The 23,756-nt window shown below is 34.2% G+C and overlaps 2 protein-coding genes across 7 annotated transcripts in view; one reads left to right on the forward strand and one right to left on the reverse strand.

Moving 5' to 3' along the window:
* The window catches only part of ZNF236 (zinc finger protein 236), a 208,242-nt gene extending 205,295 nt beyond the window's left edge, over positions 1 to 2,947 (forward strand). The window contains 1 exon segment of the mRNA XM_051970545.1: positions 1,188 to 2,947. Within this exon segment, the coding sequence (XP_051826505.1) occupies positions 1,188 to 1,315 (128 nt within the window). The 3' untranslated portion in view covers positions 1,316 to 2,947.
* Positions 2,948 to 13,664: 10,717 nt separating this feature from the next.
* Positions 13,665 to 23,756, reverse strand: part of MBP (myelin basic protein) — a 205,306-nt gene continuing 195,214 nt past the window's right edge. For 3 of the 6 annotated variants that reach the window (XR_007949367.1, XM_051970547.1, XM_051970546.1), the window contains 2 exons: positions 22,421 to 22,546; positions 13,665 to 15,507 (listed from right to left, as the gene is read on the reverse strand). Coding sequence is in view for 5 of the 6 variants with exons in the window: in XM_051970547.1 (XP_051826507.1) it covers positions 15,463 to 15,507; positions 22,421 to 22,546 (171 nt within the window). In the remaining variant the exon portion in view is untranslated. The remainder of the gene's footprint in view (positions 15,508 to 22,420; positions 22,547 to 23,756) is intronic. The other 3 variants (XM_051970548.1, XM_051970550.1, XM_051970549.1) reach the window with 1 other exon arrangement.

Here is a 23,756-nt window from a genome sequence, read left to right on the forward strand (position 1 = left end):
TATAAACTGATAGTGAGTGAAACGAGTACAATCAGGAGAACATTGTACACAATAATGGCAGCATTGTGAGATAATCAAATTTGATAGATTTAGTTGTTTACAGTAATACAGTGATCTCAGGCAATTCCAAAAAACTTATGATGGAAAATGCTTTCCATATCCAGAGAAAGAACTATGGAAGTTGAATGCAGATCAGAGCATATTATTTTCACTTTTTTTTTAAATTATAGCCTTTTATTGACAAAACATATGCAAAATTGAATGGATGCCCATCAATTGGAGAATGGTTGAGTAAATTGTGGTATATGAATGTTATGGAACATTATTGTTCTGTCATAAGGAATGACCAGCAGGATGAGTACAGAGAGGCTTGGAGACACTTACATGAACTGATGCTAAGTGAAATGAGCAGAACCAGGAGATCATTATATACTTCGACAACGGTACTATATGAGGATGTATTCTGATGGAAGTGGATTTCTTTGACAAAGAGACCTAACTGAGTTTCAATTGATCAATGATGGACAGAAGCAGCTACACCCAAAGAAAGAACACTGGGAAACGAATATGAACTATTTGCATTTTTGTTTTTCTTCCCGGATTATTTTTACCTTCTGAATCCAATTCTCCCTGTGCAACAAGAGAACTGTTCGGTTCTGCAAACATATATTGTATCTAGGATGTACTGCAACATATCTAACATATATAGGACTGCTTGCCATCTAGGGGAGGGGGTAGAGGGAAGGAGAGGAAAAAATCGGAATAGAAGCAAGTGCAAGGGATAATGTTGTAAAAAAAATTACCCTGGCATGGATTCTGTCAATATAAAGTTATTATTAAATAAAATAAAATAAAATAAAATATTAAAAAAAAAAAGACAAAACATATGCATGGGTAATTTTTCAACATTGACCCTTGCAAAAACTTCTGTTTCAACTTTTCCCCTCCTTCCCTCTCCCCTCTTTCCTAGATGGCAGGTGGTCCAGTACATGTTAAATATGTCAAAATATATATTAAATACAATATATGTATACATATTTATACAGTTATCTTGCTGCACAAGAAAAATAGGATTTAGAAAGAAGGTAAAAATAACCTGGGAAGAAAAACAAAAATGCAAGCAAACAATCATACCCTAATGATAAGATCCAGTGAAAGTTGTTTTTTTTTTTTTCCTTCTCTTATAGGTACTTTGCAGGAATCATCTAGTCATCAAGAACAAGAAGGAGAAGATCTCCATCGTGTACTCCATTTGGAAGAGGTTGGTCAAGAAACAGCAAATGAATGGCAGAGCCTAACCAACGTTTTTCGATGATAATTTAAATAATGCTTTCAAGAACAAAATTTCTGAAGTTAAATTTTGAAAAAAGAAAAAGCATTTGGATTTTTTGTTTGGAGTTTCAAGTGTTGAAAATGTTAACAAAATATGTGGTTTTTAGTTATCAAACATAATTTAAAAGAATCATTGTCTTTCATAAGCTGATAGAAGAAAATAGAAAAAGGTAAACTGTTTTGTGCTCATTGATCAACAAATCAACGAACTCAGGTAATGCAACAGGCAGTTTCATCTTCTAATCCACAGCCAATATATCTTGTTTAAAAAAAAAAAAAAACTTTCACTGGATCTTATCATTAGTGTGTGATTTCATTGTATTAGCAGATTGCCAATAAGTGGAAAGTATGAGGAATTGATACTTAACACTTTCTGTTATAAGAAACCTAGCTTAATAATAAAAATAAGATAAGAGCATGAAGTACAGGAAAAAAATGTACAATGCACAGTGAAGTTTTTTCCCCGCACTTAACTTTCTTTCTGTATATTTTGGCTAGTGGTGATAAATGACTTTTCTGTTATGGTAAATTAATTAAACTGATATCCTGAGAGATGGCTGGACCACTTCTCTCTCAAATAAAAGTAACTAATCATTAGTTAGCATACAATATCTGGGGCATGAAAATAGAAAGTAGAGTGCAAAGGGTAAATCTAAAGTACAAGTCAAAACTAAGATGTGCAAACAGAATTATTAGTATTGGTACATATACTGCATAAATACATATTCAGCTCCTTGAGTTGGATTATTGCAGAAAGCACAAGCCATATTTTGAAGGCAGGAGATACCTACCCTATTTAACTAGACTCTTAGCACTGAAGCTCCTGTAGCTCAGGATACCCCAAAAGATAGTATGTTTCTGCTGTGAGTTATAAGAATCCATAAATGCACCAGTATTTTTCCTTTGTGTGTAAACAAATGTATTTTTTTTATTTCATTGAAACTGCCTAAGCAAACTGCTTAATTTTTTTCTGAAAGGTGCCACATAAATATGTCCATAACCAAATTCAAACCTTATACTGGAGTCTAGTGCAAGTCATCCTTTCAACATTCCAAAGATGGAAAATTCTTTGCTTCATTTTAGTTTGTTCTTTTGAGATTATTTATATGTTCTATATATAAATATGTATGTATATATACAGATATATGGGCCTCTATGTGGCTGAACAGTATATTTTGTAAATATAGTACTAGTCCCAATTATAGAGAGTTCATCAAAGTTTTCAACTTTTCACATGAGCACTTCTAGATCAGTATTGTATTCATTTTGTTAATAAATGAATATTCATTTTATTATAATGTAATATAAAGCTGGGTTTTATTTTATTTCCCCCCCAAATAATTGCTTTTATATGCCCACATTACTACCTTCGTTTCAGAAATACATTTGTTTGATTGTAAATATTATGTGGGCTGTGTGTATACTAAGAGACAAGATCATTTCAAGTCATTGAAGGAAGAGACATTTCACTGTTATTTTGATAGGGCATCTTTTGATTTTTTTGTTAACTTTTGACATATGTATATAAGTAATATAGTTGGTGATCTGAAAATACCTTTTGTTATGTGGAAATATTTAAGTCAGAAAATGTTAAATAATATTACTTTTTTCCAAACTGCTTTGTGTATTGTATATTTTTTGGGGAAAAGTTTGGTTTTTTAAAAAACCTGAAATAATCTTGTGGTAGTGGATTTATATAAATCCGGAGGATTCCAATGAATGTCAGTGTTAAACCTGACGCCAGTTTGTTTTGGATAATTGTAATTGCCCTTGAGTAGTACAGGTTCTATTTTTATGCACTTTCTTTTGAAACAATGTATGGCACTACTTAAGGAATATTAATGAATATTGATGGCTTTATGGGCATTTCCAACATTGAAGTTGTTTATTTTTTCATTGAACTTATGAAAGATGAGTTTTTAACAGGATTTTGCTTGATTCCTATCTATTATGTCTATTAAGTCAGTTATATTGGTTAATTTTATCCTGGACAAATGCAGAAGGCCTTAATTGACATACTTAAAACATAATGATACTTTGGAAAAGAGGGTTTTGAGAGAGAAGAAATTCATCTACCATCTATCCTGTGACTTTTTCCAGTTTAAATGAGCAAGAAAACTTAATTTATACATGTTCACATATGAATGTAATTTTTCAGGGTTTTTTTTTTTGTCCTGATCTTAAAAGCTGCTCCTATATAATAAAACTCCCTGAAATATGAGGACTATAAAACAATTTAGATTTTAATCTAATCTTTAAAAATTTTTATAATATAATTTTTTTAAAAATCTTCTTTAGAAGAACTTTTTCCCCTTGGAGGTAAGCAGGGTTTTCAGAGATTGAGTGTAGTAAGAAACAACTTTTCACATATCATTAATGTATAATGTGATTTAATTAGGTGTAGATCACAAATAAAGTTACTCAGAAATATGACCATTTTCTTCTTTAAATATGAGTCAAGGTTAAAGATGAAGTTAGATCTTCCAATTTCTTAAGTGAGAAAACATCAAATTCATATTGTCTTTAAATATGACTATTTTTTCCTTGTTTATGTAAGCACGTCATCTCTCTCTCTGGAAGATGAGCTGCAGATAGATAAGAGCTTGGACAATACATATCTGCCCAAATACTTTGATTTTTCTTTTTACTCATTCAATGACCATACTAAACAATGCGCTCATTAGCAAATTGAGCACATTGGAAAATTAAATTAACACTTTCAGCCTATAATAATACTCTGCTTAAGGTGCTTCTGCAGTAAAATAATTACATAGCACACAGTTAATGTGAAATAATTCCATTTCAAAGGTACTGAACTTAAAGCTGGGTTATGGGCTTCCTTGGAAAAGTATTTCACTTAGTACTCAACCTGATTAGTAATATATCGAAAGGATAATAGCATCCATTGTTTATTAGTGGTTAGAAGCAAGAAATTAAGAAAAGCTTTTGAAAATGAAAAGTTAAGCTCTCTTTAATAAATAATTCTTTTTAAATTCAGTTAAATTTCAGTTACCCCCAAGTTTACAATTTGATCTTCATATAATCTTTTAGAAAAAATTATTTTTAGTAGTTAATGCAATTTTCCTTGGAATAATTTATATGTTGTAGATACATACCTTTACAGGTTAGAAAGAAAAAAATTGGGCTTTTGTTCTTCACATGGATTATCCTTTTTCATAACAACATTTGTGATTCTGAAATACACATTTTTTAATGCCAGATGATTTTCCTACAGATTTATGCCAGTGATATGTTTTTACAAACAAGATTGCATAATTGTACATAGAACTGCCCTTGTGAAAATTCATTTGAAGAACATGTTGCTTTTGCTTAAGGATGTTCCCAGAAGCTTAGCTCTAGAATAGTTATGTGCCAAAATGGTCAGTCAAAGATGTGATTGTTACTAATAGTTTCCTAGAAACGGTAATGTAGGAATCGAAAATGTCAAGGTAAAATCCTCTAAGTGGTGATTTGATCCAAGTTCTTGTTCTTTTTTCCACTTAATTTATATTTATATCATTTAGATTCATGGACATTTTAACAGCCAAACTTTACAAAAATCGGGTTTTTGGTTTGTTTTTGCCCTAATATGATATCCCTGCTAAGGTCCCTGTGGAACCTTTTTGTTTACCTTTCAATAATTTTAGTAGCACAATAAAAATTTTGCACTTTTCAAGCTCATCTATATCTGCTATTTTCTTTAAAAGGTGGGAACAGCAGAATTTTTGTGCCAAATTGCTGACCTTATTACATCCATGACAGATCCTTGCATTTATCTTGGCAGAATTGATAAATCATGTGAAAAATTCAAAATGTTGTCAAGATTTGAATTCATTCCCTTCCTCAAAGAAAGTACACAGAAATACTATTATAACTTATTATGGTTGGCTAATTAAATGTTTAAAGCAATTAAAATTCGAGTTAATCAATGTAAATTATGGGAGAAACAAGTAGTTTTAACAAACATTGCTACTTAACCTTTTGTGTGTATTGACATATATATATATGATATATATATATATACATGCACACACATATGCGTGTGTGTGTGTGTGTGTGTGTGTGTGTGTGTGTGTGTAGTTTGATGACTTTTGTATTGATGAAATCTGGATTTGTGTTTTATTCTTTTACAAATTCTACCATGACAGAGTGATCTGTTCTTGGTGGTTAATAACTGTAGAAATTTTAGAAAGTTAATTTTTTAAAACATGGAAGTTACTTTTTTTACCTTCAAATTGGTTTCATGGTTTATTTATGCATCAGATGAAATTTATTTAATCCAATTTTGTATTAGAAATGCATAAGCAGTCTGCACAAAGCCAAATGTACTGGCTTTGAAAAATAAAAATAGTATTTTATATTATTAAAAAGCTCCTGCATATTTAATTATTTTGTTCTTTAAGGGAAAATCACTTTGTTGTTTTCCATCAGTTACTTTTTTATTCATTTTTAAAGAATATATTTAATCTAAACATATTGACTGCCTCTCTTTAATCATATTTTATAATCTTAAAAAACTGCGAAAGCTTATCTACCCATAAACAATAGATGCTGCTCTAGACAAAATCCCCCAATACTTGAAGCTTATAGATGTTCTCATTTTGTTGTATCCTGTATATTACTGAAATAATGTATGTTTCACATACACAAAATATCTGCTTCTAAACTTATTTTTGTAGTTAGATATATCTTTATTTCTAAGAAGTTGAATTACAAGGGGCAGCTAAATGGCATAGTAGTTAGAGCACCATCCCTGAAGTCAGGAGGACCTGAGTTCAAATCTGGTCTCAGAAACTTAACACTTCCTAGCTGTATGACTATGGGCAAGTCACTTAATCCCAGTTGCCCCAGCAAAAAAAAAAAAAAAAAAAATCAAATTATGAGAAATAGAAGAAAAACTGCTTCAGACACCCTAATGCACAAAAGCGTGAGAAATAATATTGTTCCATTCAGCAGAGTAATGTCACTCTGCTGTCCACAAACCTATCCATACTTTGGTAACAGGCATTTCTAGCTAAAAAAGAAACATAAAACAAAAACACAAGCTGCCCTCCCCCATCTATGTTTTTGTCTGAAGATTGTCTAGATTGCGGAGCAGCCTCAGTGGGTTCAGCCACAGTAGAACAAATTTAGATTCTACTAAAAACGTAAGTCCAGTTAAGGATCTATGTGCAATCAATTCCAACATTTCTAGTAGTAAAAAAAATTGCTTGAAATAGAGTTCTGGTAAGATACTTCTCTTAAGCCTTTGGAAACAACCCAGCTGCATTCTATGTATGTTTGCTAAAATGAAAGATCAGTGTCATAATTGATTATATTCCCAATTGCTATTGTACAATGAATCTAATTTTGTCAGCAATGTTTTTTTGAACTTTTAAGTTTTAGTGCCTGTATATTATACTATGGGGTTTGGAGTGGCACAAAAAGACAGTCTCTTGATAGTGATTTTTATTTTTATATTCATATGTTTAAGATAAGAAAAATTTAACACTTTCAAACCTTGAAAATGGAAATAAAAATATTTAGCACTAGTACCCCAGCATAAAGACTGTTGGGATTTCTTTGGAATACTGCTCTAGTTGTCATATGATTTTTAAAGACTTTAAAAAAAAAAAAATGAATGAGAAAGTAACAATAGATTTGAAGTCAGAGGACCTGAGTTCAAATTCTCATCACCTTTGATTATGTGTGTGACCTTAGAGTAGCTTCTTTGGGCTTCTATTCCCTTACATGTAAAATTCCTTTATGGCTGGACTAAATGACTAAGATTCTTTCATGTCTTTAATATATAATCTTAAATGCTTTAAAGAATTTATTGTATGTTCATTGTCCAGTTGAAATGTCAAAATAAGAATTTAACTTTCCTCAATTACACATTCTGGCAAAGTGGAAACAATCAATGTAATCATTTAATTTTTAAATCCATTTCCTTATCTGGGATGGGAGTGGACTGATTTAAATGGCTTTTCAAGGCTATCCCAGTGATATAACGTATGATTTCCATTTCTTCCTGACTGAATGCTTTGTTGTCTTTCAAACTTTTGTCTTTACCTTTACTTTGTGTCCTTAAAACTATGATTTGTTAATTGGAAAAAAATAAAGTTTCATCTCTTTAGATGGGTAGATGCTGGACAGGAAGACTTGAATTTAAATTGATCATCAGACACTTACCTGTTTGCCTCTGGAAAGTAGTTAGCCTCTATTTTTCTCAGTTCCTTCAAAACAGGGATAGGGATAATAGCACCTATTTCCCAGAGTGGTTGTGAGGATCAAATGAAATGATATTTGTAAAAGGCTTAGCATAAGGATTGATTGCCGTATCGTAGATATTTAATATTTGTGTCTTCCTACCAACAAAATTACTAGGAAAAACATTAGGTTTATCCATATTTTTGTAATCTGATCTTGAAAAAGTCATTGTCTTTGGAATCAAATTTCTTCATTTGTCAGTTGAGGTGTATTGAACTAGAGTGTTAAAAACCATTCTAGTTCTAGAATCCATGGATTCTATGTTTTTGTTTTGTTTTGTTTTTCCTAATGTCAGTACTTAGTTAACATATCTAAGAGTGTAGAAGTGATCAAACATCTATTACGTGTTTAGAATGGGCCAAACATTTAGCTAAGCTCTGGGGATATAGAGAAAGGCAAAAACAACCCTTTCCCTTAAGAAGCTCAAATTTTAATGGGAAGTATTTTATTTACTATTCAAATTTTGTCCTTGATATTTTTGGGGAAACCATATCATGAAATACAGAATTTCTGAAGTAGATTTTCTTTCAAATATAATTTACTTAGAATTTTTCGGTAAGCAACATCAACATCTTTCAGTTCCTAGTCACTGAAGTTTGTGACCTATATATCATCCTTGACACCTCACTATCTGAGTCACCATATTAGTATGTTGCTAAGTTCCATTGATTCCATTTCTCATGCTTCCTCCCCACTCCTCTCCTGATACTGCCAGAATCCTGGTTTGAGTCCTTAACACCTCATTCTGTGACTATTACAATAACTTTATTTTGGGCCTCCCTGCCTCAAGTCTCTCCCCTCGTCCTGTAGATTTAATAAACCCTAGTGGCTCACTAGTCCAGTCTCCACAGTCAAATACAAAATCCCCCTATGTCTTTTGGATAGTGACAGATAAAGTGTCAGGCTTGGAGTCAGAAAGACCCAAATCCAAATCCTGCCTCACGTTAATTGTGTGACCCTGGGTAAGTCACTTCATCTCCTTGCCTCAGTTTCCTCATTTATAAAATGAGCTAGAGAAAGAAATGCAAACCATTCCAGTGTGATAAGAAAATTCTAAGTGAATTCTCAGAAACAACAAATGGCTTTTAAACTCCTGAATTTGGCCCCTTCCTACCTTTCCACTCTTATCTCTTACTTCCCTCCATGTACATTACAATCCAGTTATTGTTTGCTGTTCCTCACACACATGCCATCTCCCTACTCTGGGTCATTTTACTAACTGATCCTGTTTGCCTACATTTTTTTCCTTCCTCACTTCGTATCATCTAGCTTCATTCCTTTAAGTCTAAACTAAAATCTCACCACCTGTAAGAAGCCTTTCCCAGTACTAATTAATGTTAGTGACCTTCCTTCTAATATTATCTCTTTGTGTGAGATATCTGTTGTTTGTACATGTTTGTATGTTGTTGTGTCCCCCATCACCACACACAATAGATTGTGAGCTCCTAGACCGAAGGGGCAATATTTGCTTTTCTTTGTATGCTCAGAATAGTGCTTAAGACATAGTGCTTAAGGAATAGTAAGTTGCTTCATTGTTAGAATCCTAGTGTTAACTCAATGGAATTGATACAATGCTTATGTGTTCACACATTAGAGCAAATCCTTACAAGGTGTTAAGTCACTACTATTAAGAGAAACAATGCTTAAGTTAACACCTTTAGAGCTCACACATTAGTTCACAAGTTTGGGAGATTTCAGGGTTCAGTATGAGATATCCAAATTCACACCTCTCATAAGCCCACTCTCGAGGAGGCATCAACCTTTGAGTTTACACTTCTAAAAGAGCATAAAAACAGCTGAGCTCCCTCAGGAGAGTTCAGTTGAAAAGATTGAGAGGGGAGCGTCAGTTGGAGATTGAGAAGCCACGAGTTGGAGTTAAGCTAGAGGTAGAAGCTGGAAGAGCTAAAAGACAAGCTGCAAGAGCTCTTGGAACCAAGGAAAGAGAGAGGCCTCTAAGAAAATTAACCGGGCTATTTTGGAGGAAGCAATAAAAGATCTGAACTTTTAATACCTGGCTACATTTGGAGTGATTATTACTTGAACTGAAACTAAGGCTACCTCCAGAAACCTCCCCAAGAAACCTGCTCCCACAGAGAACGATCATATTATAAAAAAGAAGAGAACACCACATTTAATAAAATACTTGTTGATCTGACTAAAAATAATAAATAACCTAAAATATAGTATTTGATCTTCATATGCAATAAATCATTTCTAAAGCATGACCACATAATAATAATGAATTTAAATAGTATAAGCTTAATTCCAAATATATTTTTGTCCCACATCAGCTTCTTTCTAAATCTTGAAGATGGTTGATAATTATTATTCTCAGCACATACACACTCCACTGACATTGATGCCATTATTTCCCAGGCCAGTGTCTGTAGACATTTTTAACTCATTATTTTGCCATTTACTTCCAGTTAGAGACTAAATCCTACTAATTCTGCCTTTTTTATCCTTTCTATTTCTACTGCTACAATGCTCGTTTTCCCATCTCCCTCTTAGCTACCACAATTAATCCTACACAGCATTGCCAGATCATCTTCCTAATAAACAATTCTTACCATTTTTCTCCCTAGCTCAGATACAGTGAACAATTTCCCATTTCCCATAAAATAAAATCTTTTCCTCTGAAGTTCTGTAGTATTTTGTTACTTCTATGGAAATATCCCATCTCATTCTACAGTTTAGTTTTGTACTTAATCCTCCTTATTACATTTTAAGTTCCTGGAGATACAGGAATGAATTTTAACTCATCTTTATAAACCCTGTAATATTTAGCACAGTATTTTGTACATTATAGGCACTTAGTGATAGAATTGAATTTAGTATTTAAATGTACACGCAATGGAGAAATAAAAATTAACAAATACCTTTATAGGTATTTGTTAGGAAGGAGGGAGAAGGTGTTAAGGAGAAGAACAACCAGTTCAAAGCTTTGGAAGTTAATCTATATTGAAGAGAAAAGTTTAAGTCAAAAAATTGTAATATGGTTACTTTTTAATTAAAGCTTTTTATTTTAAAAATATATGCATGGATAATTTTTCAACACTGACCCTTGTAAAACCTCGTGTTTCAAATTTTCCCCTCCTCCCCACCCCCTTCCCTAGATGGCAAGTAATCCAATATATGTTAAACATGTTAAAATATAATATGGTTCTTTTTCATAAAATTAATCCTCAAAATGTTTATCTCTTCTTTCCTAGTTTGTAACCCTTTTTTCAGCAGTGTGTTCCCTTTCCATCTCATCCTTTCATCCTTTACCTTGTTGCCCTAAAACTGTAGCAATCCTTTCTCTGGGTCTGATGTGCACTATTAACAATCACCTTGTGATTCTCTCTGTCCTTTCATTGTCATGAATGGATTGATTTGCTTTGTACTATGGTAATGCAAAGGTTGAGCCTTAAATTCTGAACTGAAGAGGGAAGAAGTATTGTCTGTATAGTAAGTTGTTAATTAGAAAATTTTTTCAGTGAATCTGATTGTAAAAACTTAGTTTTCCTGGTTAATGCAATATCTTAGCATCTGAATCTGTTAATAGCACATATTCCAACATTGAAGGAAGAGTTTTCATTCATGGGACTTTAATATATTGATCTTTTTAACCATGTAACTTCGGCTCATTTTAGCAAATAACATGTAACAACTGATGTAGAAAAATTACACATTTTTTGTTAGGTGTGGATTCAAAAAAAGCTAAAATCAGATGTTTTAACTTTTTGTTTTCCAGTGAAAGCCAGTCTAAGTCAAACAACAGGGAATCTTGAGGGAAAGATAGGGGGTGGCATTTGCCAACTAGGTCAAACCACTACCATGATCCCAGTCATTGCATTTCCTCAGACCCAATGAAGATGGCACAGAATCCAGAATACAAGAGAACCTGAGGAATAATGGTGTGCCCCAGACCATGGGCAACTTTGGCTAGATACCAGTCACTGACGGGAGCAACCACTGAGGAGAAAAGACCCACTTTCCTTGCTACCACCAATACAACTGCTAAGAAGCCCAAGAGCCTTGCAGATGGCAATACTCCCCAGATCAATGACCCTACTTGCAGCCCTGCCTCAAAGCCACCATCCTAGGAAGCAATCTCCCAAAAAAGTGCTGCTGGTACTGGACTATCCAGATGCTGAAGGCACATAAGAAAAGGTTCTGGATATTAAAGCCTTTATCACTGTTGAATGGTTCAATATCAGAAACTAATGATTTAAAAGTAAAATGTCATTAAATGCATTATACTTACTGTACCTAATAGCCATGGGCTTCTGTCCATCAAATATAGCTGAAAATTTCTATGTGTTGTTTACTCCTCTTAAGAAGTGAACTTCTTGAGAATAGGCACTCTTTTGTTTGTATATCTACTGTTTTGTTAGTAGTAAACACTTAATAAATGCTTTTTTACTCATTTTTCACAGAGAATCTTCTCATAATTGTGGACTCATAATAGAACTGAATTTTCTCTCTTAATTACATTTGTTTTTAAATATATTGAATAAATCTTAAATATCTTTATAGAAACCTTTAAAAGTATTGAGTTCTAAATGATTTCTCACCCTGCCAAAAAAAAAAAAAAAAGAGTTGGGGCTGGAATGGAATGTTTTAGCATATGGAGGCCTTAGTATTAATTGAAATCATCTTTGACCTCATCTATCCTCATCATTTAATCATGGTGCCCTATTAATTCTGCTTTCTAAATCAGTTAACAAGCATTTTAAAGCATCAACTGTGACCTATTCATGTGGATACAAAGACTAAAACTATAAAAAAAAATTAGGTCTTATCTATCTCAAAGACTCTTACCATTTGTCTTCTTTCTATGTTCAATACCATTACTCTAGTTCAAGTCTTTATTACCCATGACCCAGATGATTGCTGTAGCCTTCCATATCTTAGATTGTTCTCCCTATAAGTGATCTTGCCCACCAATGTCAAATCAATCTTCCTAGAACTCTGAACTTGATACTCCCCTTCTCAGAAATTTTTATTAATCTCCATTATTTGCAGAATTAAGTCCAGACTCCTTTGACTTGCCTGTCCAGGATATCTCATCCCCCAAATCCAATCTTTTTCTGCCCATATCTCTTACTACACTCCTGTTTTATGTTTTAGCACACTGAGAGAGTCAAAAGTCCACTGAGCTCAATCCCTTTGTTCTCCATCTTTGCTCATTGTGTTTCTTCTGCCTTGAAAACTGTCTCTCTGTATCTTTATTTCTCCTTCATGCTGTGATATATATGACTATCCTTTAAGACCCAATTCAAAATGCTACTTCCCTCATAAAGTCTTTACTCATTTTCCCTAAACCCCCAAAGCAGTTACAAACTTTCCCTGTTTCAATTCCCCATCACAATTTTGTATTTTTCTTAAGAAAGTTGTATTCTGATTTATATTGTACTTACTTGTGTCCTTTTAGTTTACTATTCATACCTCTTCCCCAAAGTAATAATTTCTCTGAAAACCAGCATAATCTTATTCATTTGTATAGCCTTTGCCAGTCTTACTTACTCTTGCATAATAGAATCTCAGGAAAAATCCCTTGAAAAGAACTAGATTCTCAAGTTCGCAAGTCTTGATATGAAGGCAAAGTTTTGTGATTGCCTGTAGATTTAGAAATCAATTCTTTACATTTCCCTTTACAAGTCAGAAGTGGCCAGATATAAAAAAGGAACCAGTAGTTCCCATTCCTCACTTCCAATGAAGTAGGGTGATGAAAGGTGAATAAAAAAATAAATTTCAAAATAAGTTTGGAAATGTCCATAACTAATGACAGCACTCTATCCCAAAAGCATTTCAAAATAATGCCCATGGGGTGTTTGAACACTAATAATTTATAAATACTTGATACATGTTTATTGAAAAATATGCCTGTGAATCCCCTTTGCTTGTAATGGTGTCTTTCTATTTCATTGTTTTCTACAACACTCTAATAATATTATCCAAGAAGAAACCCTAAAGTTGTACAGATGTTTGTTACTATGGCGGGTACTGCAAAAATCAGCTCTTGAGACCCATAGCCCCTGTCCTACAAGCACCCATATTTTGAGACTGACACAGTGAAATAAGACATCTCAACCAAATAATATTAAATGTTTATTATTTTTATTTCAATCATTTTTATAAGCTTAAGATTTCACTTTTGAGCACATTGTAGACTTTTAAACTCAAATATATTGCAGAGTTTATTTTGGGCAGGGAAGCTACAGAGAGAAAACACATCTACAGAGAGATAAGACATTCAGCAATCTATCTCAAAGATGTAATTTTTTTTCCTTGCTGAACAATTTGGAGGGTTTTTTCTCCTTAACTTTGTTCCTGTTTTTCTTTACCCTCTCTTCATGCATTGCTATATGTTAACAGACATTGCATTATATGTAAACTATAAAGGTGAACTGGAATTTAAAATAGTGCATTGGGGCATTAACTATTCTTGGTACCCATTAACATTAAAGAAAGCTGGTTGCCATCAATGGATGCTCTATTGTTGGCTATAAAGAATATACTAGAACCAAAATATTTGGATCAATCAATATATTAGAATTAGTGTTTAGAAACATTTGGCTTATTTAAGTTAGAAAACAGTGCAATTCAGAAGAGCTTTTTTTTTTTTTTAAATTCACATATGGTTGGTGCATTCCAGACCACATGTAGATAAGTCAGTATATTCTTGAATGGTTACATATCTATGTCTAATTCATTATTTCTAGCTATCTCTAGGAGGCAACTATAGTAGTCAAGTTTTCACAGTAGCTGGGGACTGGCTTACGCACTGCCATTAAAAACTTAGGACTGGTTTTACGGTTTCAGAGCAGCTTACCAGTTTGACACTGCCAGGCCAACAAGAAAACTATCAATGCTACTGTGAGATGTGCAGAACTATCTGAAAATCTCCTAGCTAGCGAGCGGGCTTCCTTTAGGAAACTAGACTTCTTGGTTTTATTGCAGGAAACTAGATTTCTTGGTTTTATTACAGGAAACTAGCCTTTGGTTTTTATTACTGCTTAAAGAAATACTATGATATCTTTGCCTGTGTGGAGCAGCAGTGACATCCAGTGGCCACATGTACACTCAGAATTGTCCATTTTGCTGGGAAATTCTGTTTCCTGTTTTGAGGCAATAGCCCAGCCCTAGTTTGACGTCCTTTTCCTTTCTCTGCCACACGCTCGAATTTAAATTTTTTGGGTGTGATGAACAAATGCAATTCTGGAAGGATTTCCTTCCCCCTTTTTTCTTCATCACATGAAATCTATTAACAGCTGCCCTGTCCCACATTTCACATACCTGAAACTCCCAACATTTGTAAACCTACTCTGTGACTGCCTAATCCTGTTATGAAAAATAAAGTGTTTTTGAAGTGAGAGAATGGGGCATTAAAAAAAAAAAGTAAGCTTGGATCAACAGTCCATACCAACTCTGCACGTGTGTTTTCCACAGTGGCATGTCTTCAATGGCAGTGCTCAGGAACAAAAGCTTTGGTTCTGTGGAGCCGTTCTAAGGCACTGGGTCAGTGAGAAAGAAATCCAAAGATGGAGAGATTTGATGGAATGAGCTTTGATAAAATGAAGACCAATATATTTCTGGGTATGGAGTGGGGCATTCTAAAGTAGAATGGATATTCTGAGGACTCTGTTATTTTATTTTAAAACATAAAAAAGCACTTAAAACTGTTTCTTAATTTTTCTTTTCCATTCAACTGTTGTTGGCCAGAAATTGCCAGTAAGATGTTGTCTGACTCTACTTACTGCACGCACAACTCAATGGACACATTAGGTGAGAAATTGCTTGTCTATCTAGGCAATTTATGCAAATATTATTAAAAATTTAAAGCAGTTATATTAAGAAGCCAAGTACATAATTCTGTAAAGAGAATGAAGAACTTCAGCGTCTAGCCATGGGCGATCCAGATCGACTATCTCTTCCTCCCTATGGAAAAGAAAATGCCAAAAATTAGTCAAGAGTAGTTCTGGTCTGTACACATCTATCATCACAGCCACTTCATGAAGGCCTATATATAGGCCCTTCCTGTAGGCCAGCTGCGTGCTTGCTTTGTGTTTTAGATTGTGAGGGCAACAACTAGGTCAATTATCTTTGTGTATCAACCCAGTGGCTAGGGCAATGCTTTGCGAATTGCTGTTGGATAATTGAATGGATAGATGGCGTACTAACTACAGATCTGCCACTAAAAATTTTGGCACCAATGTTTCAAGTTCAACAACCACCTGAGTGCTATGGAGTGGAAGAGACAGGATCACTGCAAGGAGTTTACAATCTAACAAATAAAAGAAGCCACGTAATGCAAAACAGAACAGGAGTGCATAAATGAGCTACAAAGAAAGTGCAATTATTCTGAGCAATTAAGAAAAATTTTTAACTCGGGGAATGAGGGAAAGCTTTATGGAGCAGGGTATGACTTGAAGAATGGGACAGGTTTTCAATAGGAAGAAAAGAGGGGGTAGGGGGGAAGCTTGGTAATACAGACAGGAAAGACAAAGAGCACAGGCTGTTTTGGTGAATCTTGACCCATTTGTTAGGCTGAAGCCTGAATGGAAGGTCTTAATTACTTTCTTGACTAGAGAAGTTGGTCTCTCTTCTTAGGCAGCAGGGAGCCATTAAAAGGTTTTAATTGAGGGGGTCGTTAAGGGATCAAAACCAGCTTAAAACTTAATCTGGAAACAGTGTGAAGGTTGGAGCCTAGTAGGGAAACAGTTTGAACCTTTAATTTCACTTTTCAGGCTAATCCTGTGACTCTTGTTAACTGAATTTTCTAGCCCTGAAGGGTGAATTCTCCCTTGGAATTAGATACTCTAACACAAACTACTAGGATTTATATTTTCTTCTATTGGTGATAGTCATAAACAAGTGATTATTATTCTTTGAGTAATTGGATGAAGTTACCTCTAAAGGATAAGAATCCAGTAGCCACAAGCACACAAATAACCATTCACAAAGTGAAGGATAGTCAAGGAAGATTCAAACTAAATTGTCTTGTCTTTAGGAAATATTTCTCTGATTTTTTTCAACAGTTTGATGTTATAGGACCTTATAGTGAAGTTACAGTGAGAAGCATTTTAGTGTTTCTTTGAGTTAAGGCAGATTTCATCAATTCAGTTTCTTGGGTTCCATTGAAATGTGGTGTGAGAAGTGAGTACAAAACCAGATTCTGGTCCAGTTCTAATGCTATAGATACTATTTGGGTATATATCCTCTATAAGAAAAGGAAAGATGTTTCATCTGTTTTCCAGAATTGTGTGATATCTCCCTAAACAATGAGTCACCCTTTACTAATTTAGTTTAACATAGAAAGACAAGAGTATACTGACTTTGTCAAGTTTGGGATGAAATATTTAAATGAATCTGAAGAATTATGTTCATTCTTTTCTCCCATATGTTATTGTGGTCCAGATTTACAAGTCTTTCACCTATTAAAGTCCCTCTTTGGTTCTTTCAAAATTTTTTTTGACTATGGGCCATAGGAAAGCAAGATGTTACTTAGTAATGAAAAAAACAGCTTTAACAATTATCAACTTGTTTTATATTTATATATATATATATATGCACATATATGTGTGTATATGTATATATACATATTATGTATAACAATTATCAACTTGTTTTATATTTATATATATATATATATGCACATATATGCGTGTATATGTATATATACATAAATATGTACATATAAAAATGAGGAAAGTATTGTTTTAAATCATCAAAAGAATTAACTAAAAATACAATAGAAAAGAAATTAACAAATCACAAAGCATTTTTGTTTTTCTACATAGCTTATATGGGGTAGTCTTCTCAGGGCAGTAGGGAATGAGAAGGGCACGTGAAGGTGCTTTTTTCTTCTCTACACATATGCCTTGCTTTAAGTAACCTGTTAAAGAGGTCTTCTGGGGCAAGGGAGTGTGGAAAAGACCTTCCAAGGATATGGAATACATTAATTAATGCAGTAATTTTGTGTGTGTCATAGATCTTTTTTGCAGTCTCATGAAACTTATGGAGCCTTTCTCAAAATAATATTTTTAAATGCATATGATTATAAGGAAAGCCAATTATGTTGAAATGTAGTTATCTGAGTATTTTAAGAAACAAATTTATGGATCCCATATTAAGAACCCCTGCACTACAGGAATTAATATTTCAAAAGAATCAAATAATTTCATGGTTTTAGAAGGTACTTTAGTTTTTAGTCTATCTTTATTGGAATCTCTTCTGGAGAAAACCTGAAAAAATAACCATTCAAAGACTTGAATACCTGCACTGATAGGGAGCTTATTCTCTAGCAAAGGCCCCATTCCTTCATCAGACAGTCCAAGTTGTTAAGAGAATTCTTTCATATATTGAGCCAAAATGTGTTTCTCTCACACTTCTACGCTCTGGGGCAAACCAGAGCAGTGACATTTGCTTTAGAAAATGCCTTTAATGGTGAATTCTGATGTTATTAAGGAAAAACAAAGCTACATAATCATTTAATGCAAAAAGTGAGCTAAAAGTGTGTGCCTGACATTCTTTGAGGTACCATGTTAGTCTCTTTAGTGTTTTTTTCAGAAATCTAAAATCAGCTCATGTAGTCTTTACTTCCAAATGTGTCATTGGACATCTTAGCTTAAAGAGTATGATTTTAAGGAAAAATAAATATTTTTACACCAGAGTTATTTTACTTTGTTGATTTTAACTGTGTACAGATTTTGTTGTTCCATACTATATTAGACTGAATTTTAAAGATTAATTATTTTGCTTCTTTTTTTAGGATAGGGAAGCATTTAAAATTGAACCAGACCATATTACTTCCCTAAAATATTCCTTTTCAGTTGCAATTCTTGGCCACCTAAATTGCTTCTTTTTAAAGCCTAAAGTTTAAAGTCTAAAACTGTAACTAGCAAATTAATCTGAACCTTTTTTTGAGATGAGCCACATGTATAACCAGATTTCAGTGGTCCCTTGGTATGTAGAGCCATTCTACTTCAGTCTTACAGAAAGGAGAGAAGGGTGATTAATTTAGGGAAAGAATGTGAGAGGAAATCTGGATTTGAAATCACTAAATGTGAAAGTCAGGAAGAAGTCTCCTTAAAGAAAAGATGCCATCTTAGCACATGGTAAAATGCTATGAGCAACCAGCAAGAAATTGTCTTGACATTTGAAACAAGCCTTTTCTGTAAGTGCTTTATGGGCTTCTCTTTACCCAGTAATGTCTCAGAAATGCCTCTCTGGAATAATTGATTGCTGTATATGAAATATGAAGAGTCATGGCTCAGCAAGCAGTATCTCTTGCAAGCACTGGGCCTGCATCTATGATAAAGTTGTCCTATTCTATATGCAAAAACTAGTCCTATCTATTCAAAATAGAAATGAGAAACCTTCTTGCCTATTTTTGGAATACAGTTGAAAAGTCTATAATAGTTTCCTTCTATGTCCATTTTTCCTCTTTTCTCAGCTGACAAAATACCAACTTTTTCCCCTTACCACCCACTTTCTCATTTGGGGGGAAAAAAAAGAGAGAACTGTTAGGAAAAGGTAAAGAAGATAATTAAATTGTATCAGATGCCACCTCAACCTAATCTCTGACACCATTGTGAATCCCAAGATAAATGCCTATTAAACAGGAACAAACCTCTCAGCCATCAGAGAAGTGTGCCTGTAATAAAAACTTATTGTTTCCCTACTATTAAAATCTGCTTTCTGTCTTAGATTGGCTTCTCTCTGTACAATCTATGGAAAAAAGGATTTGCTAAGCAAATAGTGTGAAAAAGATTTCAGAGAGAATGTTCCTTGCCCTTCCCACACTTTCTTTTTTATTATTTGCATATAATTTCAGTTGCAAATGATTCATTTGGGCTTTTCAAAGTAGGCCTACCTATGTCTCTTGCTTAGATTTTTTTTTTTTTGTAGTGACTGGTTCCAACCAATTGTAATTATTTTCAAAGCCCTGAAACTAGAGTTCTTTAAAAATATTCTCCCTTTCAGATTATTCTTTAACTCAGAACTGCCTTGTTCCATCAGTCTCAGTGAAATTTCAGCACCTCTAATTTTTTTTTTTAAGTACCAATGATAAATAAAACTACAATATTCCCTATAACACAGTATCCATTTTAGACATAGTCACAATGAGTTTCTGATTCCCTCTGTGAAACCATTGTTTTTTGTGAACAAAAATAACATTTGGATAATCAGTTGCTAATGAAAGGCAGTAATATAAGATTAATTTCAGCCCTGCTTCTTGACATATACTAGCAGTGTGATCATGAACAGGTCACTGAACCTCTTAGAACCTTAGATAATGCTCTATAAGAAAAAGTTAGAAATATATATCTGTGTGTATTCATATGTGAGCATGTGGCTATATATACATATATATACACATATTCTACAATATGTATTATATAATGTATATATGTGCACATCTATATGTATTATCATGCACACAAACATAAATATATATAATGTGCTTCCAGATAGTAGATATGGACATAGTACTGATTTGTAGTCACAAAATCCTGAGTTCAGATCCTGCCTCAGACACAACACTTCCTAACTGTGTGATCCTGGGCAAATCCCAATTGCCTCAACAACAACAACAACAACAACAACAACAACAACAACAACAACAACAACAACAACAACAACAACAAAAAAAAAAAAGGGAGGGGGAATCAAATTAGGACTAAATTTACAGGGCTTTTGTGAGAATCAAATTAGATAAGATATATAAGGCTTTGCAACCTTAAAATACTGTTTAAACATTAGTTGATATTTCTCAGTAATTATACAATTCCCAGGATGTATGTTAAACTTCCCTAAACTATGATAAATCAAAGCCAAGGAAACATGATATCCCACTTTTCTGGATAAACACAAGAATAGTTCTGGTTAATATCCATGACTTCCTCTAGCTCCATTCGTGTAATCCCATTTTAGCTATAGAAAGCCCTCCTTTGTTTCTTAATCTAATCTAGAAATACCAACTGAAAGCTTTTACTACTTGTGATTTTCTCAACCAAAAATCTGGTAGCATAGTGTAATGGACTTTGGTGGTTTTCTCCCTTTATTTATCTCTGTACTGATTATGAGATTGTTGATTTATTCCTAGAAAGGATCTTTGAGATCACCAGTACAGCCCCCTCATTTCAGAGATAAGGAAACTGAGGCACAGAAGGACTGATTTGGCTAAAATCACACAAGTAGTAAGTGGCCAACACAGAATTTTATTCCAAAATCTTAACTATGTTGCCTCTCATTCTAGACACATTGTACCCTGTTATTTGTTAGCATGAAGTTTAATTATGATATTCCATTGATGGAAACCTGAAGTTCCTCATATACATAACTATGTGAACATAGTTATGTATATGAGGAAATTCGGGTTTCCTCATGTTCTATGTATGTACATGTATGTACATGTAGAACATGTATATGTTCTATAACCAGATTGCAGCTTCTCTACCTTTCCATTCTTGCTCCATTCTTGTTTCTCTTCTCACATCCTGAGATACAGGACAGCTGAATGAAAATGAGATGCTAATCTATCACATTTCAATAGTTCTGTTCTCCTCTCCATTAGGCAATGCCTTCTACTCCTGAAGCACACTCCTCCTCATAATTTTATATTAAAGTACTTCTTTTCCTTTAAACCCACCTGAGATGCAACTTCCCTCATATCTCATACCTTTTCCCACACTTGAAGACTATAGAAATCTCTGAAGGGAATTTGTTTGGATCTCTCACTGTCCCCCTCCCACTCTTCCTTCCCCCCCCCACCCCCTTACCCCACCCCCGAGCATTTATTTGATTGCTATCTTATTCTTCCTCCCATTAAATTGTAAATAAAGTACCTTGTTCCAGGTAGGAAGATGCTTACTGAGTATTGTTGACATGGATCGATTTAATCAAATCTGAATAGTTTTAATCCTGATTGTTCCAACATCAATTTAAGGCTGGGGAGTGAGCTGGTTTTGCTTAAGAGTAAATGATAAATGTTAGTTGTCCTTATACAGTAATTAAGAGGAAGAAGTAGAAGCGTCCAATTAGGAAATGTGTTCTCCATGAGAGTCTACTACCCAGAAGAAGAAAAAAAGCAACTTGTATAAAAGGCTAAATATAACAAAATAGAATAATATATCAGTATGACAAGCTCCTCCCAAATGGAACTGAAAGTCACAGATTATCTCCAGATCACTGTGCTTTCTAAAATCTATTCCTGCTACATCCTATGATTTTTCATATTCAAAAGTGGACAGTTACTTGCTCTTGAAATTAGAATAACCCCCTGAAGTCTTTCTTATTTCTCATGGCACAGTGAATTAAAATATCAGTGATCTTTGTTTTTTCTATTTATGGCCAGAGAAAGATGAAAAAGATTTTAGCCCACTGAATGAGGGGAGACTTGTATTCCTAGCACAGCAGCTATCTCCCAAGCCACCTTTGAGGTGCTTCGGAATTTAATAACTGGGCACGAGTGGAAAGGGCGCTTGTGGGGGATAGAGTTCTAATGGGGATGGAGATACCTTGAAAAACTTTTCTTCAGGGCCTGGAATGCAAATGTATATATTACTATCTTAAAAATCTCACTCCAAAACCCACTTTACAGACAGCTTCCACTCTTTGGCTTATTGGCAAAGTATTCTCAGCAGTGCCTCCAGAGGCTCACAAAGGTTCCTCCTGACACACAGACCCCACCGGATAATGAGGAAAATCTGTTCCTCAGTATGTATGGGGATCATACAGCATCTTGAACATCCTAACAGGTCTGTGACTGATGTCCTGTGCAGACAGCCATGTCTCTCTTGTTCTGTGGGCCCTGCATTTCATGGACTGTAATAATTGTTTACTTTACCAGTTTAAAGATTTTGGAAAGAGTGCCCTGGCCATCTGGGTGTGCACCCTTGTATCCCTTGTGAGCTGATTTATAGTCTGAAGCCCTTCCTCCATATCCACACCCTGGCTTCTGCCCTTCGGCTCCCTGCAAAGAAAGACAAACAGGTGACTCAGGCTCCTTCCCAGGAGGGATGTGTTGGCTGGGGTGATGGGCCAGTTGCAACTATGGACAATGAAAGGGGATGAAAATTGTTTCACTTGTGCAGAGTGTTCCCCAGTGGGAATGTAAATCAATCAGTAATCAGGAAAACATGTTTTGTTATCACTGTGAAAGGGGAAGACATGTGAATGTGATGTCAAAGAAAATCTGTTCAAATGAAAAAAAAAAATTCCTGCAAAGATGGTACTGAATAGAACAAAAGAGGATAAGAATCTCTGCAAAGAGAGAGGCAATCTTGAGGGATTTTGTTCTTGCTTATTTTAAGTAAATTTGTATTTACTAGACTGCTTCCAGTTGGACCTTTAAAACTAAAGTGGCTATAAAATAAATATATGTTGATTGAATGAACTAATTAATTCTTAACACTTAAATCATTTAAACTTTTTGAGTCTCAATTTCTTTATGTCTAAAAGCCAAGGCTTAGACTAGATGGCTTTGAAGAAAAGGCTCCTTTCAAACAGAACTGGGATGGGTGTCTCCCTTTAAACTTTCCTTTGCTTTGTCTTACAGACATCCAATAAGAATGACCTCTCAGGACTCTGAGGCAGCTGACCTTCAGTGCCCAGCATATCTAGTATAGACAATGGAGAAACCAAAAGAGAAGTGCCAATAGCACGGTAGTTGGCATGTAAGCTTCTTTCTGGTACTTCGTGCAATGAGGAGGCTGAAAGTCTTGGGAGTTGGAGGTGAGGCAGAAGGTGAGACAGGAGGACCTGCTGCTCAAATGAAGTCTTTACCTTTAGCACCTAAGCTAAAAATTTACTTTTTGTATCTTGGAGATGATGATAATTCTCTCAGTGTTATCAAATATGGATAAATCAATCCTGAGATTTCATTACTTATATTCTTAAAAGTCATCTTTTTTTTGTGTACTTTATTTTCAAATGGGGAGTGTTAATTTTCTAATTGAAGAAGTACACAGGGAAAATATGATTAGGGTATTTTGAAATATAGTGGCAAGACTGGGAGAAAAAAGTCATATATCTAACTTGTCTAAAGGGTTACAAAGATGCTCAGCTCTCACATGTGACTAATTGGGGAAGATACCTGGAATGTATACAGCACTCTCCTATGTATTATCTCCTCTTAGCTTTGAACATTCTTATTAGATTAATAGGGATAGAGAGTCATCTTG

Source organism: Antechinus flavipes, chromosome 1 (assembly GCF_016432865.1).
Source record: "Antechinus flavipes isolate AdamAnt ecotype Samford, QLD, Australia chromosome 1, AdamAnt_v2, whole genome shotgun sequence".
Classification (NCBI taxonomy): domain Eukaryota; kingdom Metazoa; phylum Chordata; class Mammalia; order Dasyuromorphia; family Dasyuridae; genus Antechinus; species Antechinus flavipes.